We start from the raw sequence: 19,903 nt of genomic DNA, 5'->3' as shown, positions 1-19,903 counted from the left end.
AGAGAGAGAGAGAGAGAGAGAGAGAGAGAGAGAGAGAGAGAGAGAGAATAGTTCCTGCCCCCCAAGGAGTTTCCATTCTAAATGAGGGAAGGGCTGGCACACCTCTAGTTGAGTTTGCTGATTAGGCAGCCCCGCCCCATTCCCATCCCCTTCCTGAGCTCTGTATCACTAGAATGGCTCAAAGGCAACTTGGGGAGGAAAACTCTATAATTGTTTAATCAGTCCTTTAATTGCCCCAATCAGATTATCTCTAGTGCTCCTTTGAAGAAGGGTCTAATTTATTCACTATGCCAAGAAAGTGCTTTCCGTGGGCTCTGCTGACTTCTCAAAGTCTTTTACAAGTCAAAAATTTCCTGATAATAGGAGCTAATACAACAATATCATTTGCTGTTTTCATTCCAGAAAACAACTGTTACCCTGTATATTAAAGTTAAGGATGGTACCATTTTGGGGCGCATGACATTGGAAAGGTAAGATGACCCAGGTGGGTTTTTGGAATCTAGGTTCTTCCCCCTTCTCACCCTATGAACTTGAACAATTCATTGTTCCTTGAGGAGTACCAGTTCTCTTACTTAAAAAAATATTTTTTTAACATTCTTTTCTTTTAAAATTTTGAGTTCCAAATTCTCTCCCTTCTTCCCCCACCTCCTCCATCCACTAAGAAGACAAGCAATAAGATATCAATTATACATATGAAGTCATGCAAAATATTCTTCCATATTAGCCATATTTCAAAAAGAAAGCAAGAAAAATAAAGTGAGAAAATTATATTTCAATTTGAACTCAGAATTTATCAGTTCTCTCTCTGGAGGTAGATAGCATTTTTTTTTTTGGTCATGAGTGCTTTGGAATTGTCTTGGATTACTATACTGATCAGAGTAGCCAAGTCTTTCACAGTTAATCATCATTACAACATTGCTATTACTGTGCACAATAATCACTTGGTTCTTCTTACTTCACTTTGCATCAGTCAGTGCATATAGGTCTTGCCATGTATTTTTTTTTCTGAAACTACCCCCCTTGTCATTTGTTACAGCACAATTGTATGCCATCACAATCATATGCCACAACTTGTTCAGCCATTACACAATTGATGAGCATCCACCATATTTCCAATTCTTTGCCACCACAAAAAGAGCTGCTATAAATATTTTTGTACATATAGGTCCTTTTCCTTTTTCTTTGCTCTATTTGGGATATAGATCTAGTAGCAGTATTGCTGGGTCAAAGGATAGGCACAGTTTTATAACCCTTTGAGCATAGTTTCAAATTGTTTTCCAAAATGGTTGGACCAGTTCACAGCTCCATCAACAATTTATTAATGCACCTATTTTCCCTCACTCCCTCCAGCATTTGTCATTTCTGATAGGTGTGAAGTGGTACCTCAGAGTTGTTTTAATTTGTATTTTGCTAATCATTTGGGATTTAGAGTATTTTTTTATATGACTATAGCTTTGATTTCTTCTTCTGAAAACTGCCTGTTCATATCCTCTGACCATTTGCCAATTGGGGAATGGCTCTTATTTTTATAAATTTGACTTGGTTCTATACTCAGTATATATTTGAAAAATGAGGTCTTTATCATAAATACTTGCTGTAAAATTTTTTGATATGACTTTATTGTCTATGGTACCTGTTAGCAAAATGTAGTTTCCCTGAGTATCTCTTTTAATTAGGTCTGTTTTTGCTTTTGCTTTGTCTTTGTCTGAGATCATGATTGCTGCTCCTGCCTTTTTTTTTTTACTTCAGCTGAAGCATATTAGATTCTGCTCCAATCCCTTATTTTAATTCTCTCTGTGTCTTTCTATTTCAAATGTGACTCTTGTAAGCAATATATTGTTGGATTCTGGTTTCTAATCTGTTCTGTTATCTGCTTCTGTTTCACGGGTGAGCTCATCCCATTCACACTCGCCATTATGATTACTAACTGTGTTTCTTTCTATCCGATTTTCTTCTGTTTATCCTTCTTTGAATCAATTCCAATGAGAGGTTCAAGCATTGCCTGCCAACCCCCCAAACATTTTCCTATCCATTGTAAAAGTTCTTTATTACACGTCTCTTTTATGTGGGAAGATTTTTCCCTAGTCTGTTTCTCCCTTCCCCCTTCTCCCAATGCATCCCTCTTTCTTTCCCCTTCATTTTTTTGGAGATCATTCCAATATCATCAACTCACACCCATGCCTTCTGTCTATGTAAACTCCTTTTAACTATCCTAATGATGATAAAGTTCTTAGAAGTTGAATGTATCATCTTCCCACATAGGAATACAAACAGTATATGTTGAATCCCTCCAAGTAGAATGTAAATTACATGAAGACAAGAACCATTTCGTTTTTACCTTCGTATCTCCAGGGATTAGCACTGTGTTTGGCACATAGTAGATGCTTAATGTATTTCTGATGAATAGAATTAAATATGGTGAGGCCTTCATTCAGAACCTATTACTATTCTATTTCTTCCCAACATCATTTTGACAAGTTTAATTTTTGCTATGATGCATGGACTTAATATTCTTTGAGTTTGTTTTTTTTTTTTTTTAGCATAGTAGAGCTTGGGGTAAATATAGTTGTGAATCTGCTAAGCATAGAATATATGGCAGCAAGGTCCCACCTTTTTGAGAATAAGCTACATTTTGAAAGACCAATATAAATGGGAGCTATTATTATTTTTATTATTCTTTCTTCAGATACAAGTGGTCTTTGTGGGGGGAGGAGGAAGGAACAGAGAGACTCTTGATGACCATAAGTTTCCAAGATATAGCAGGGAACTGGCCAGGCAGCTAGCTATACTTTCTTCCTTACTGAAAAGCATACCAAATGATGAAGTTGGAGACTTGTTACTGGAAATGAGCTTGAACCTTTATCAACAAGAATAATAGTGCACTCAGGTTCACAAAGGGCCATAGGCCCTTGCAACTGGGCTGTGAGCTCAGTGGTGCAGTTATTACTCCCATTTTAAAGATAAGAAAACAGCCTCAGAAATGGGAACTTGACTCTTAAATGGCAGAGCTGGGATTCCAGACTAAGTGTTTTGATACAAATGCTATGTCTCCAGTTTGGTTGGTTGATCCTACTCTATTGGGCAGGAACCCCTTTTCTACAGAAGGCTTTGTGAGAATTAAGTATTTCTAATTTCTCTCTTCTGCCCCTGCTTCCTTCCAATTTGAACTCCAAACCAATTTGAACACTTTCCTCTAATTCCCAAAGTCTGCCCCTCTAGGTATTCTGATACTTGAAAGGTCTGGAATTCAACTATCTCCTTTTCTCCTCTCCCTTCTCTACCTTTTCTACAGCCTCGGTGTGGAATTGAAGCAATCATATATTGACCATTTCCAGGTGAGTCTAAGGGAGAATTAGCAGCTTTCTGGACTCAAGGCTGGGAGGGGAAAGCACCTTGTAAACTATTAAGTGCTGTAGAGACGTGAGCAGCTTTTGCTATTTCATGGTCTCCATGGGAACTGCTCTGAGGACCACATCCAGATTTATAAAAAAAATTAGGATGGGACATGGAAAGTAGGTGCATGGAGAGATTTCTTGGGAATACATGAGCTTGGATTAGAAAAAAGAAAATCTCATTTTTATTTTCACTAACTTCTAACTGAAATTTAGCATTTCTTTCAATTATGAATTAAAAAATATTCTGAGAAGGTTTCATCAGAGTAAAACTGTTCTTTCCCAGACTTCCAGAGGGGTCCATGACACCAAAAAGCTTTAGAACCCCTGAATTAGTTAATCTTTAAATCCTTTTCCACTCTAAATCCTATGATTTTTGAGATCATAGACAAAATAATTGAGTGATTAAATTCTTCGTTTTTTTCTTGCTGAGGTAAAATGGATTTAAGGAAACTTGGTGGGATGGTGTATAGAGTATTAGGCCTGGAGTCAGGGAGACCCAAATTCAAATCTGGCTCAGACACTTACTAGCTGTGTGACCTTGGGTAAATCACTTAATCCTATTTGCCTCAGTTCCCTCATCTGTAAAATGAACTGGAGAAGGAAATGGCAAACCACTACAGTATCTGCCAAAAAATGGGGTTATGAAGACTCAGACACAGCTGAAATGACTGAACAAAAACAACAACAAAAATGGATTTAGAGCTGGAAGGGAAGTAAGAGGATATCTAGTCTGCCCCCTTCATTTTATGGATGAGGAACCTGAGGACCAGAGGGGTTAAGTAACTGGCCCAAGGTCACACAGATAATAAGTTACAGAGTCAGGATTTGAACCTAGATCCTTCAACCCAAAGAAGAGTACTGTGGTGCCTCAGCAGTGCTTTGAACACAGAAGATGTATTCTTTTTTTTTTTTCAGAATCAAGCACACATTTATTTTACATGTAACTTATATGTTTTAAATTATGTCTCTGTATGCAGATAGCTGTATAATAAGTAGTCTAAGGCTGATTGTTTCTGTGGTTGACATTTGATGTTCATGAGACCGAGGTCATGGACTCAATTGGATCTGCCCTCTGGCCACAGGCTACTTCTTCAACTAGGCCAGTCTCCTCACAAATGTGTGTCAGAACTGCCTGATCTAATGCAAACCAGCTCAACAGCATTTATTATATGGTTACTCTGTGCATAGTACTATGCTAGGCATTGGGGATACCAAAGAACAATCCCTGTCGTCAAGGAGCTTAAGTTCCATTGCCATGAATTACAAAGAGAGACTGAGCGAGTGTGTGCACCACATTTCCACTGCATGGAAAACAGCTTGAAGTGCTGATGATGGGTCAGTAGAGGCCCCTCTATAGCCAACGGACAATTCTATGTTGAATTAGGGAGGTTACTCTATCCTTGCTTGCTTTTTCTTGACATTCCAGCTCTTCTTCAAATCCCAGATTTGGAAGGGAACCCAGAAGTGGTCTTATTTAAAGTTAGTTACCTCTGCACATGGTTCCTTTTCTCCTGGGTTTAAGTCAATCAATTCATTATAATTATAAATAATTATAATATTACCCTTATAGCTATAGCATTTTCCATTTTACAAAGCAATTTACACATGACAGGACAGCTAAGTGGCTCAATGGACAAAGTGCCAGGCCTGAAGTCAGGAAGACTCATCTTCCTGAGTTCAAATCCGGCCTCAGACACTTGCTGGCTGTGTGATCCTGAGCAAGTCACTTAACCCTGTTTGCCTCAGTTTCTTCATTTGTAAAATGAGCTGGAGAAGAAAATTACAAACTACTCCGTTATCTTTGCAAGAAAACCCCAAATGGGGTCACAAAGAGTTGGACATGACTGAAACAACTGAACAACAAAAATTACTGGTGATAACTTGGTGAGGAAAGGGGTGCAAGTATTATTACCCTCATCCTACAGTTTATGTAAATTTATAACTTGTTTTCCCTCATTCAAATGTAAGCTCTTTGAAGGCAGCAGTGGTCTTTCCTTCTATTGTTATTTGTCTTCACAGAATTTTGTGAATAGAGTTCTGGGCCTGGAGTCAGGAAGACCTGAATTCAAACCCAACCTCAAACACTTCCTAACTGTGTGACCATGGGCAAGCCATTTAACCTCTGCTTGCCTCAGTTTCCTCATTTGGAAAATGAGGGTAGTAAGAACATCTATTTCCTATGGTTGTTGTGAGGATAAAATGAGATAATAATTTCAAAGCACTTAGCGCAGTGCCTGGCACATAGTAAGTGCTATAGAAATGTCAATTATGATCATTATCATTGCACAGTGCCCAACACTGAATAAATGATTAATGAATGCTTGTTAAATGACAGTTGGGAAAACTGAGGCCCTTAAAGGGGGAAAAGAGTTGCCAAAGGTCACATGGCCAGGAAGGGGAAGAACCAGGATTTAAACTAGGTCTCCTGTTTCATGGCGTGGGCTTTTCCTACTGTATTCTACCACTTCCTTTTTCGTGCTCTAAACGGAAAGCTCTTTTCTTCCCTTCGTTTGATGGTATTGACCTTGGGGGGGGCGGCGGGAGGGTAGGGAGGCGAAATCTGCAATCTCATTTGGGACAGGGTTGAAGCTCTTGGGGAGAGGGGGAATGAGGAATGGAGGTACGGCGGGGTACTAGAATCGCCTAGTTGGGGCTTTGGGCATTAACTATCTCTTCTTCCTCCTTTCTCTTCACAGGTATCCCTGCTACAGGACCCTTTTACTTATTACATGTCCAAAATTTGGCTCCCTATAATTAATGGTAAGGAGTATTGGAGAATTGACTGGCCTTAGGTCCAAATGGACCCTATGGAAATAGCAGAATCCTCTACCTATCCTCCTCTTCCCCTAGGCTCTAGTAATGATCCCTATTTCTGCGGTTCTCTAATGTTTATCAAGCGCTGTCCTAACAACAACCCTGTGAGATAAGTGATACAAATATTATTATCCCCATTTTGTAAATCAATCGACCGATTACTAAGCCTTTATTAAGCATCTTCTATGTGCCAGGCATTGTGCCAAATTCTGGGGATGAAAAAGACGGACCCTGTCCTCATGGAGCTTATATTCTATTGGGGAAGATAACATGTGCACCTAGAAGTATAAACAATATGTATCCAATGGCACTAGAAACTGGGGCAGAGGTGGGGAAAACATCACCTTAAGGCCACATTTTCCCCACCCCTAAGCTGGGGGATGTGGGAGAGTGGCAGAGAATCCTGAAAGGCCTTATGTAGGAGGTAAGCTAGGCCTAGAAATTCTAAGAGGCAGAGAAAACTAAGAGAGGAGCAGTAAGTGGATCCAGTGAGCGCCCAGTCCACTGGATCAGTACCATTCTGAGCAGTACCACAAGGAGAAGCTCACAACGCTGGGCTTTCTTTGTTTTCACTGCTGTACAGTTGTCAGAGGTTGTCCATCTGTGCTATGTGACATTGGATGCGCTAATGAAGATGGGTCTGTCTACTCACGTGCTAGGTACCAAAACCAGGTTGTATTCCTAGGTATTCATTCCTGGTAAAGATTTAGCTGATCACTTTAAGGTATTGCATGCTACCTAGCTGGAAGGCCCAATTCAAGTGCTTCCTCTGTTATGACTTGTCACTGATTCCAATACTCACCCCGCAACCTCCTCTGACCTTACACAGTTTGTACCACTGTAATGTACAAAATACGCAGTACCATGCAGCAAAGCTCTCTGTCATAACATATTACCCCACCCCCACCAGACTGTGAGCTCCAAGAGCTCAGGGCCCGGTTCTTATCTCAACTTTATAATTGCTTTCGTGCCTAGCACAGGGTTCTACGTGCAGTAGGTGCTAGATGTTGGATGTCCAAAGTGCTGGGTTAGGAGTCAGGATTTGGGTTCAAATCCTGGTTCTTCTGCTTACTTCCTATATAACTTGGGAAGTCATTAACCTCACTAGACCTCAATTTCTTTCCAACTGTAAAATGGCAGGGTTGGGCTGTTCTACAGGGATGGGGAACCTGTGGCCTCAAGGCCACATGTGGCCCTCTAGGTCCTCAAGTGTGGCCTTCACTGAATCCAAACTGGACTAGAAGTTACTCTCCAGTGCTAAATCTAGGCTCCTAAGACATGAGTTGCCTCTAAGGGGTTAGTAGAGGACTCTGGCAGTCAAAAAAGATCTCCAGACTCAAAGGTACATCCCTGCCTCCCTTCCTCTTCCCTGGCTCCCTATGAGAAAAGTATTTCCTTTCAGAAGTTGCCAACCTGGTAAAAAAAAGAATAAGCAGGTAGAATCTACTTTCAGCACCTCCTGTGGCACTGTTTCTTGTATCCTCTCCATCCTTCTCACTTTGTCCTCTATTTTCCTTTACAGGGAGATTGGAACAAGGTTATCCTTTACCTGTACCGGCTAACCTTCACTTCTCCGACTATATCGTATATCCTCATAAGGTTAGTAAATACCTTTTGTAGACTCAGACAGTTATATCCAGAAGGAATCTTAGAACAGCATATTAGAACATAGGTTTCCATCAATGGAAGACCTTAGATGTCACCTCATCCCACCCCTTCTTATAATTGAGGAGTCAATCAAGGGGATATGACTCATCCAAGGTCACACAATTGATAACAAAGAGATGAGCTATGATTTGAACCCAGACCTAAAGGGTTCTAAGGTTAGTGCTGTTTTTACTGCACCATACTAAGTGTCCCACACTTATCTACACACAGTAACAATGTAGCTCTTTTACTATTTAAAGGCAGTGAAAGAACAAGTTATAAAATATCTAAATTGAGAGTTCATCGACCTATACTTGATAGGTACCACTCAGCCCCAAGATGGTAGGAGGTTAGAGTGGGCAGAGGCAAACCTGACACATAGATCTGTGCCCATGTAGAACTATTGATCCAGTTGGGGAGATAAGATGCACACCAAATAAAAAGAATAATTTAAAAAATCTAAATTACACAATTAAAGCCCCCCCCCCACAGCAACAAGGACAATAGACTGAAAGAAGAGAGAAATCTCTTTGGGCAGTGTGGGCAGGGGCTATTTTGTAGTTTGAAACCAGGTCTTTTGATGGACAACATGGAATAGTAGAAAGAACCTTGGGTTCAAATTCCAGATCTATCACAACCTGTATTGCATTGGGCAGGTCACTGAAACTTTCTGTGCCTCAGATCCTTCACCTGTAAAATGAAGGGATTGTATATCTAGAGCTGAAAGGCAGCCCATCTAGTCCAATCCCTTCATTTTACAGATGAGAAAACTGAGACCCAGAGGGTTTAAGCAACTTGTGCAAAGTCACACCCATTCCTTGACTCCAGATCTATCTCTCTTTCCATTACACCATGTTAGACTAGATGATCTATAAAGTTCCTTCTAGGACTTTTACATATGGCCCTAGAACTCCAAATTCAGTACTTTTCCCTATGGGACATGAAAGCATTGGCCATTTGGGAGGCCTTGGCACATATGATGAAGCAAGGGGAAAGAAGGAGTCCAAGAGGACTCTGAGGTTCTAGGTCCAGGAGAAGAATGGCAGAACCCTAAGGATGCTGGCAGGGGCCAGCTGGCTTAGGTAGAAAGAGGAAGACTAATTTTCATAGGATCATGGTATTGGTGCTAGAGGAGAACTTAGATATCATTAAAATGCTAGCTTCTCCTCCTCCCCTTACCCTCTTCCAACAAAGGAGGAAGCTAAACCTCCAAGAAGCTAAATTTTAGCCATCTAGAATTTGAGATGACAAGTAGATTATCCAAGTGGAGTGCCCTTTAGGAAACTAAGGGACTATTCCGACTTGTCACTATAAGAATGGTGACATGTGTGAGCACACAATATGGCAGTACCTGGATGTTCCACTTTGTGCAAACAGCCATTTTTGTGTAGGTGAATGGTTGAGTAAAAGATGTTCATGCGTTCCCTTCTTCCCTCTTCCCAAAATTCCACCAAAGTTAGCCTGAGAATTCTCTACCTCAGACTTGTTAACTGTGGTTTTAGAAAGTTCTGAGTGAAGGAAAAGAAAAAGAGAGAAGGTTCAGTGCCTTGACTAAAGCACAGATTCCTGCAAGGGCTATCATAAGCAGAGATGAAAAATGGAGACCAAAACAACTAATCCCTAAGGCACTAGGAAGAACAGTTACCTGCTAGGTTTGCAGCAAGTCCACTGTGACAATACTACCCCAGCTCCCTGACCGATGTGGGCTCCCTCAGACCAGCCTGGCTTCCCAGCTGTAATTAGAGCCTGCATTTCCCCTACTCATTGGGATCCTGCTGTATCCTCTCCCCTCCCAACACATGGACTGATAATACTTCTTCTATGAAAACAACACATGACAACGAGACAAAGAAAGATCTTTCCAATGAACTGAATTTCCATCTCTCTCTAGCATTTCCTGGTGTTTGGGACAGATTTTATCTATTCTTGAGAGAGGCTGGCTGACTGCCGTGGTCATCCGCACATCATCTCCATCCTGTGGCACCCATCAGGATTGGTGGGGAACCATTACCAACCGTTACTCTGGAACTTGACTCACCAAGCGACACTTACAAAAGCCTCTGAATTTATAATTGGTGAATGAACTGGAGAAATGACAGTGAAAAGGGACAATGTTCAGTGGGAGGGCTTTTGTTTTGTTAAAAAGTAAGTGAACATTTTCATTGGGGTGGGAAGTTGGCAGGTTGGAGGGAATCCACTGAGGTTTTCTTCAGGTAATGTTTTTCATTATAATCTTAATATACCTTTTCCCAATAAACACAAAACCTTGACTCTCTCTATGTTAACATGCCCTGGTATATAGAAATCCTGAGCTCTACCTGCCAAGCCCCTTGGTGAAGCGTGAGGCTCTGTAATGTCTGTGTGTGGGGTGGGTGGGCATAATGGGGGAGCGATAAGGAATTGTACACAAATGGAATGGAAAAGCATTTATTAGGCACTTACTATATTTTAGGAGTGGGGCAGCTAGATGGCACAGTGAAGAAAGTGCCAGGCTTGGAGTCAGGAAGTCTCAATTTTGTGAGTTCAAACTTAGCCTCAGACACTTACTAGCTATGGGACCCTGGACAAGTCACTTAACCCTGTTTGCTTCAGTTTCCTCACCTGTAAAATGTGTTGAAGAAGGAAATGGTAAACCACCCTAATATTTTTGCCAAGAAAACTCCAAATGGGGTCACAAAGAGTAAGACATGACTGAAATGACTGAACTGACAGAACAACTAAGATGTTATAGGAATTGTGCTAAATGCTGGCAATACAATTATAAGCAAGACAGTGCCTGCCCTCAGGCAGTTTACATTCTTATAGGGGAAGATAACACAAATAGAGAAGTGGTGGACCCCAGAGAAGTGTTTTGATGGTGTTGATTTGATTACTATTCTTACTAGATGAAGAAACAGAGGGGATAAGGTATAGGAATGGCACACATGTGGCAGCATGACATGGAGATAACTAGGTTGTAGTATGGTGGTGTTGAGTCTATGGTATATTTTTACCAATCAGAAACCTAGAGTTCCAGGGCAGGAACTAAAAGTGCTCTGTTGGAAGCAGAAGCTGGAGCAAAGGAAGATGTCAGCTTGAGGATGGCTAGGCTATCATGAGTAGCTTCAACAGGGCACTAGAAAACATGATATCCTCTTATGAGCTACTCATCCACTGTTCTCTATAGTTCCTCCACAGAGAATCAGCTGAATGAGTTGGACATCTTCTAGATCTGTTTACAATTTTGGGTATCGGTGTTCAGGCTAACTAGTCTAATCCTCTCATTTTATAGAGAAGAAAACTGAGGCCTAAGAGAGGTTGAGTAAGTGACTTGCCCAAGGTGCCTTGTCTTCAAACCCAGTTCTCTTGGTCCATCAATTATCTCTTCCTCTGGATATGATGTTGACCCACCTCCTTAATCTTGATGTTACACCTCAGTCATTCTATCTGTCAATTTATGAAATAACTACTATGTGCCAAGTGCTGGGGATACAAAGATGAAAAATGATTTAATTTTTGCATTCAAGGAGCTTATATCTTATTTGAAGAGGCAACATGTACATAAATAAATATATACAAAATAAATATAAGATGATGGGGGAACAAGAAAGGCCTCCTATAGAAGGTGGTGCTTAGGTTAAGTTTTGAAGGAAACTAGGGAATCTAAGAGGCAGAGGTGAGGAGGAAGATCATTGTAGGCATGGAGGACATCCAATGATACAAAGTTATGGGGCCATGAAATGAAGAGCCATTTGTACGGAGCAGCCATTTTGGCTGAACTGTATAATACGGAGAAAAAGAACAGTGTCCCAATGTATCCTTTGTCACATTTTGCACGTAGGTCTTTGGAAATGTATTATGTCCACCATGCTTCTCCCCACTGCACACAACACTAAAAAACATTACAAGGCAGCCATGTGAGAGATGATTTACAAGCATCTGAAAACCTGTCATATCAAAGAGAGATTAGACTTGTTCTGTTTCATTCCAGAAAACAGAACTAGGACAGGTGGCTGAAGATGCAGAAGGACTGATATTGGCTCAATATAAGGAGATAAAACAAACAAAGAAGCAAACAAACCCAAATTTTCTCACAGAGCTCCCTAAAGGGAAGAGGGAATAGGAATGAGTGGCCTTTCACTGGAGGCTGTCCCTCAGAGGGTGTATGAACACGTATCAGGGACATTATAAAGGAGGTTCTCGTTGAGGGTCGAGGTTGGGCTAGATCACTTTAGAAGTTGCCATCAACTCTTAAGATTCAACGTCATAAGACAATACATTGGAACACAGGACTTAGAGCTGAAGGAACCTCCTTAGTGATCTAAGATTCTAGATGTGGAGCTGGAAGGGACCTCAGAGGCCATCCAGTTCAATCCCCTTATTGGACAGACGAAGAAACCGAGGCCGTGTGTGTGACTTACCTGGGGTCACACAGAGAACAAGTAACAGAACTAGGATTTATCCACAGCTTTTCCCACAATCCTGTGTTATCTCCATAAGCTATGTCAAATGAGGGCTATGGGAACTTGGGGGATGGAGAGCTCCCTCAAGGTTCAAACCATGAAGGAAAGGTGTTAGAAAGTGCTTTGAACCTAGCCCTGCATCTAGATCAATTACGGAATGAGTATTAAAGAGATAAATAAGGCCATTTCAGTCTGTTCTTGGGCCCTGGCACCCCTTGATCCTTGCTAGCTATCTTATGACTGTCATTGGTTACAGAGGGAAGGGAATGGGGAAAATGAATGTGGATGACTCAGTGTTGCTCATCTCCACTTCTGGGAAAACAACTTGGTTTTGTGCTCTTGAGACTGCATTGACTCTCCAACACATCTTAGCTCCAAAGTCAATTTCACTCTTGCGGAATCTGACTCTCGAAGCCAGGGCCAACCTGCTTCTTCTTAAATGAATGAGCTCTCATGTCCTGCGGAAGCTGCTTATCATGTATCCCAAACTGTCCTTTTCTTTTCTTTTCACTGTCCTATGGTGCTGGCCCAGAAGGCCAGATGACAGCCTATAGAAGCTTAACCATTGCCTTCCCCTGCCTACTCTCCATAATGGAGGGAAACCTGCCTGCCTCTCCTCTTCTACACACACAAACAACTAATGGGGATCACAACTGAAAAGATTGATGACCATTAGTTTAAATAATAATGTTTTCTTTAAACACAAACACAAATGTTCTTAGGGGAATTACTATAACTTACAAAATTATCCTGAGAGTAATAGTCTAATTGATTTTTTTTTGGAGGGAGGGAGCAATCAGGATTAAATAACTTGACCAGAGTCACATAGCTAGTAAATGACTGAGGTCACATTTGAACTCAGGTCCTTCTGACTCCAGGGTGGTGCTCTATCCACTGTGCCACCTAGCTTCCCCAGACTGATTGATTTTTAAAGGAATAATGAAACTTATAGTTTATGTAGTTTGAACCCTGCCTTTACTTCACATTTTGCAGAGGAGGCCAGTGAGGCACAAAGGGGGAAAATGACTTACCTAGGATCATAGAGCTAGTTAATAGTATAGATCCGCAATCCTTTTTTTTCTTTCCCCTCTCTTTATCTTTTCCTTCCTCATTCTCTACTTACTTTCTTTATGAGGCAGTATAATGTATAGTGGAAAAACAAACAAACAAACATTAGATTTGAAGTCTGAAGACCAGAGATCCAATGAGAACTCTGCTTACCCTTGTACTTATCCTCTTTGATACTTACCAGTGGAGAGACCTTGGGCAAGTCACCCCTCTGTAGATTTCAGTTTCCTCATTGAATGAAATGAGGTTGGATTAGAAATTTTAGATCCCTTCCAGCCCCAAATTCTTTGATCCTTCCTTGCCTATTTTATAGGCTTCCTATTTGATTATGATGGGAATCACTGAATCAGGCTTGACTTAGAGTTGAATAGGTTGCTGAGTCTTGAGTTGGAGGTGTAATCAATGGAAACACTGTAAGTGTAAAAATAATAATAAACTCACATTTCTTTAGCTATAAGGTTTACAAAATGCTTCCCTCAAAACCGTCCTGTGATGTTGGTAGTATCAATATTATTATCCCCATAGGATCATAGACAGAGCTGAAAGGGACTTTAGAGGTCATCTAGCCCAAGCTTCTGATTTTACAGATGAGGAAACTGAGGCTGGGAGAGCTTAAGTGACAAGTCACACAGCTAGTAAATCTGTAAGGTAGGATTTGAACCCAGGTCTTCCTGACTATTAGACAAGTCTAATGCTATCTACTATGTCTCACAAAAACTAAGTCATTCAAGTGAAGTGACTTGCCTACAGTCACATAGCTAGCCAGTGTCAAAAGCAGGTTACAAACCTTGGTTTTCTGACTGCAAACCCTGCCCTCTTTCCATTCTTCCGGACTGTCTCTGTTGGGGAGTGTGCAGGGCTAGGAGGCAGCAGGAGGGGATTTGCGTTTGGTTTTTGCCACTGATTGTGGTTCACGGATCAAATCCCATAGCTTCTGTGTTCTTCTTCTGTAGAATGGGTATGATAAAAACCTGTCCTACCCACCTCACTGCGGGCTTCAATGCAGCCTTGTAGAGACTTGTTCACTGTAATAGGAAATGCCCACAGAAAATGCAGAGGGATGGCATACCATCCATCTCCAGAGCAAATTTCCTATGAAAGGCTGTCAGACTGCTGCTAGTTTCCCGTAACAATGATTATAGTTGAACTTTGCCTTTGTGGGGGTTGGGGGATTGATCCAGACACCACTGATCAATTGATTTCGTAGGATGATAAGATCATAGATTTAGAGTTGGAAGGGACCATGGAGGCCATTAAGCCCAACCTCCTCATTTGATACATGAAGAAACTGACTCTTCTCTTCTCCAGCCTTCAACCCATCTTAATGTGGCATGGTCTTAAGGTCTTGCACCATCTGGGTGTACTTCTTTGGATGTCCTCCAGCTTATGAATGTCCTTTCCAAAATGTGCCAGAGCTGGACACGGTACCTTAAATGTGGTCTGAGAAGGGCAAATCAAAGAAGGCTATTATTATTATCTATGTTTATTTAATATTAATACTTAATATTAATATTTAAATAGTTATTGATCTCCTTAGTTTTTATATTATCTACATTTTCCAGTGTACCCCCTGCTCTCAGAGATCTATTCTTATAATAGAAGGGGAAAAAGTGAAAAAAGAAAAAAAGAGTTCAGCAAAACTAATCAATGTATTGAAAGAGTTTGATATTACACGCATGTTCCACACCAATAGTCCCCCACCTCTGCAAAGAGGCAAAGGGAGGCGCCTTCTTAAATATCTACTTTGGGTCCAAGCTTGGTTGTTACAATGCCACAGCATTCAGTTTCTGTAATTTTGTGGTGGTTGTTCTTTCCTTTTCCATTGTTATTGTTATTTTGTATATCATCTTCTTGGCTCCACTTCCTTTACTCTTCATTAATTCATGTATCTTCCCATACTTCTCCATCGTTATCGTTTTCAGAATTTCTTATGGCACAGTAACATTCTATTACATTCACACAGCACATTTTGATTAGCTGTTCCTCAGTCGGTGGGCACCTACTTTGTTTCCAGTTCTTTGCTTCCTCAAAAAGGGCCAGTATAAGTACTTTGGAGTAAAGGGTGACTTTCTTTTTTGTGATCGACCTCTTTGGAGCATATGCCAGACAGCTGGAATCTCTGGGTTAAAATAACACTTCAGTTCCTCTTCCCGTTATTCCAGATTGCTTTCCAGAAGGTTATTACCCACTGTACTCTAGATACCACAACTCTCTTGGTGCTGCCAATGATTTCATTAGCCTTTTTGGCCCTAGACATGTTTATGACTCATACTGAGCCTACAGTCCACTAAATTCCAGGCCTGACGTTCTATTTCTCTGTCCTAAGAATATCCTTAACATTCTCCTTCTCTTCCAGTTCTGACCTTCTGGGTTCTATCTTCTAAGTGCTCTTCCCACTCTGATATTCTGTTTACTAAGGTCTATTTCAGCTTTAACATTCTGTGTTTAAACCTAGAGTTGTAACTGAAAATCCACCTAGGGCAAAATATGTTGAGGAGGGCAATGCCCTCAGGTATCCCAGAGGACTATCTCAGGAGAGATGAGTACAGTCTTACCAGAAAGGGGGCTAATTCATTCCCAGAGAATGTCGTGCTCATGCTGTACATATCAAAAAAGGCAGGCCTGGGAGACAGGTACCATAGTTCTAGGTCGCTGAACCTGGACAGATGCGATGGGGATGGGAGATTGGGGGAGGAAAAACTGTTTCTCTTCACTGCTTCTCCATCCCCTGCTCTAAGACTCTTAGCATTTCTTCAGTTGGACTGGAATACAGTCATATTGGATAACATGCTTTTTGTACCTGAGCCCAGACCCTATCCTCCCTAATTGAGCAGGAGTGGCTTTGTGATTTGGGAGGTATTGTCTCTCCTCTGAACCCCTATCCTTTCCAGTCATCCTGTGAAGTACTTTGAACTGGCAGTGTTTAGTGCAAAATAGATAGCCTTAGTTGAAGGAGAAGTAAGGCTAAACAGAAAGGAGCAGCCAGCAGTTTAGTGTAATGGATAAAGCACTGGGCTTGAATTCGGGGGATCCAGGGTCCAGTCCTATCTCTGCTGCTGACTTGCTGTGTCAAGGAAAGTCACTTTTTTTTTTTTGGACAGGCAACTGGGGTTAAGTGACTTGCCCAGGGTCACACAGCTAGTAAGTATCTAGTATCTGATCTGAGACAAGATTTGAACTCAGGTCCTCCTGACTTCAGGGTGGGTACTCTATCCACTGTACCACCTTGCTGCCCCAGGAAGTCATTTCTAGTATATGACATTTCCTTTCCTCATCTGCAAAATAAGGGGAATGGACAAGATTAGGGCATCTCTGATGGTTCTTCCAACTCTGGAATTCTAAATTTTGAGGTCCCTTCCAGCTCTAATGTTCTATGCTCTACACTCTAATTGCCTTCCCAGCACTGACATCTTATAGCCTATGAGGATAGACTTGGACTCATCCTGTGAGCCCTTACAGGACCTGAAAATAGAAACAACTAGCCTAAGATAACTATAAAAACTAGGAATAACTATAAATATTAATGAAAATAAGAGACTGATTTCAAGAAAAGGTATGAAAAGGTTGACTGACTCCCTAAGCACCAGCTGGGGCCAAATGAAAGCCCCTCAAGACCCTAGGAGATCTGGGCATTATCTTAGACTGTTCTCAGTAGCTGTTTGGCCAGTTCCTTAGTCAGTCCGGGCAAATCAAATCAAGGTCACAGGTTCTGTGCCTTGGTTTCAGCCCTGTTCAGAGGCCAAAGACTATTTATTCCCTTGCCTCTGGTCAGGCCTAGCCAGGTGTCATGTGTTTGGTATCAGGGTTTGGGCAGGGGGCCTTGGACTGTTGTAAGAAGTCCATTTCCACTACAGAAAAACCACTCAAAGCAGGCATGCCCGGAGTCAGTATACTTGCAAGGACCTCCCTTCCTGCATAGGTTTACAAAAGACTTAATGTCTCTCAGATTCTGTTTCCTCATCTGTAAAAATGAGGATAATAGCATCTACATCATAGAGTTGTTGTGAGGACCAAAAAAGATAGCAGATATAAAGTGTTGTGTAAACCTTAAAGTTCTATAAAGCTAGCTATCAGTGTTATCTTTTTGGAGAGGCAGGCTGGTATAGCAAAAACAGGCCTGAATTTGAACCATGGCTCTGACTCTCACTAGCCAGATGACAACTTCTTTGAACCTCAGTTTCTTCATCTTTAAAACAGGGCTAATATTTTTAATTAGCAAAAATAATCAATCATAATAATATAAAATGATATTTTTTATCATTATTTTTTGTCAGTCAACTAACATTTATTTGGTACCTACTATGTGTCAGGCATTGTGTTAAGCATTAAGGATACAAAGAAAGGCAACAAAAAGCCTCTGTTCTTAAGGGCCTCCCAATCTAATGGAAAGACAACTTGCAAACAATTAGATACAAAAAAGATCTATTCCTCAGAGGGAAAGTGCTAATATAGAGGACAATAGAGAAAGACTTCTTGATGAAGCTGGGATTTTAGCTGAGACTTGAAGGAGTCCAGGGAATCTAGGAGAGGGGAGATGATAAGGAAGAACATTCCAAACATGGGAGAGAGCCAGTGAAGACACCCTGAGTTGGGAAATGCAATGTGTTGTTAGAGGAACAGTGAAGGCTGCACTGGAGTGTGAGCAGAATGTAGAATATGTGGAAATAATTAAGTTATAAGAAGACTGCAAAGACCAAACAGAGGATTTTATACTTGATCCTGGAGCTAATGGGGAACTCTAATAGGAGACACTTCACCCAGCAGGGAGCATCCCCAGAGTCAAGGAGAGAGACAGCTCTGAGATGCGTGACCTCTCCTCTCAATTGAGTCAAGGGGAGAGCCAGCCCTGGCCATCAGGAGTGGACCTACAGAGAAGAAAAGGCCCTGAGAGCTGAGCTAAGGGACCTTCCCCTAGAGAGGCAGTTCCCAGGGGAAGCGTCATGAGGTGAAAGAATGGAGAAAGAATATTGGGGTCCTACAGTGATAGAGAGATGTGGATTACCTTGAGTTACAAGTGTTCCCTAAGTATGTACTTCTGTGCTATGATACTCTAAGGGTTTGCCTTCTTTTTTCTACTGATTCTGTGTGTGTTTGTGGGACAACATGCCCTGGTTTGTGGATGGTGGGATGGGGTATGTTCAGTTTCTAATTATTCTTATGGTGCTACCTCAGTAAATTGCTTTGGGCTGTGTTCACTGGCTGACTATTAAAAGATAATTAATTGGTAGAAGCTTGTGAGCTAGAGTATGAACCCACAGAGTACCTTGAATCCCAGGCAGTTACCTCTCTGGAGACTCAGCCTTTGAGTGAAAGTTGGGGAGGGGGGATAGTACCAGGGAGGAGGAGGTTACAGGTAAGAGGAAAAACCTCAGAATAGTGAGATCTGTCCTGAAGTGGAATGAATGAGGGTCGTTGGAAGTTAGTCGATGATCCCCCTCGCCAAAGGTTTTCAACTACTTGTTGCAGTGTAATAGAGAGCTCTCTCACTCTGGTGCAGTTTGGATAGGGTTTATCTGGATTTTAGTAAAGCATTTACAAGAAATGTTTATCTTATTCTTGTGGACAAGATCAAGAGATATACAATAATACAGCCTGGTGGATTTGGAACTGGGTGAATAGCTACATCTAAAGTCCTACCTCAGATGTATAATAATTGCTTTATGACCCTAGGCAAGTCACTTAACTTCTCCTTGCCTCAGTTTCTTCATCTGTAAAATGGAAATTATATTATCATTTACCTCCCAGGACTGTAGTGAGGATCCAATGAGATGACATGTATGGTGCTTTGCCAACCTTAAAGTACTATATGAAAGCTATTATTATTATTGCTATTATTATTACAGATGGTATGATGGTATAGTTAGAGAACTCTTGAGAATCAACAAAAATTAATTGAAATAATAACTTCAGCAAAGTTGTAAGATATAAAATAAATCCATATAAATCATCAGCATTCCTATATAAAACCAATAAAACCCAGCAGGAAGATCTAGAAAAAGAAATCCCATTACAAATAGCTACAGAGGCTATAAAATATTTGAGAGTGGATCCACACAGATCAATTAAGAACTATATGAATCTGACTATAAAACACTCCGCAAAAATTAAGAAATAAGTAATTGGTGAAACATCAATTGCTAAAGCCAATATAATTAAAATGACAATACTATCTAAATTAATTTACTTATTCAGTGCCATGCCAAACTGCCAAAACAGAGCTAGAAAAAATAATAAAACCCATGTGGAAGAATGAAAACTCAAGAATCTCTCGAGTAATGATGTTAGTAATTACTCTTATTATTGAGGCAGTTAGGTGACGAAGTTCAAAGAATGCTGTCCTTGGAGTCAAAAAGACCTGAGTTCAAATCCCCCTCAGACATTTGCTTTGTGGATAACCCTGTAAAAGTCACTTAATCTCTTTCAGCCTCAGTTTCCTCAGCTGTAAGATGAGGATAAGAATAGTAACTTATTTGAAGAGTTGTAAGCATCAAAGGAGATGACCCACATAAAGCACTTTGCAAAACTTAAAAATTTTAA

General features: G+C 40.9%; 1 protein-coding gene across 1 annotated transcript in view; it reads left to right on the top strand.

Annotated features, from left to right (window-relative positions):
* LOC114046661 (bactericidal permeability-increasing protein-like) overlaps positions 1-9,786 on the top strand; it is a 41,204-nt gene extending 31,418 nt beyond the window's left edge. The window contains exons 11-13 of the mRNA XM_027867072.1: positions 6,092-6,155; positions 7,732-7,808; positions 9,748-9,786. Coding sequence (XP_027722873.1) covers positions 6,092-6,155; positions 7,732-7,808; positions 9,748-9,786 — 180 coding nt within the window. The remainder of the gene's footprint in view (positions 1-6,091; positions 6,156-7,731; positions 7,809-9,747) is intronic.
* The last annotated feature ends 10,117 nt before the right edge of the window (positions 9,787-19,903 follow it).

This window comes from Vombatus ursinus, unplaced genomic scaffold (assembly GCF_900497805.2).
Source record: "Vombatus ursinus unplaced genomic scaffold, bare-nosed wombat genome assembly UNPS02014785.1, whole genome shotgun sequence".
In the NCBI taxonomy this organism is placed as follows: domain Eukaryota; kingdom Metazoa; phylum Chordata; class Mammalia; order Diprotodontia; family Vombatidae; genus Vombatus; species Vombatus ursinus.
This window is presented reverse-complemented; position numbering and strand designations above follow the sequence as displayed.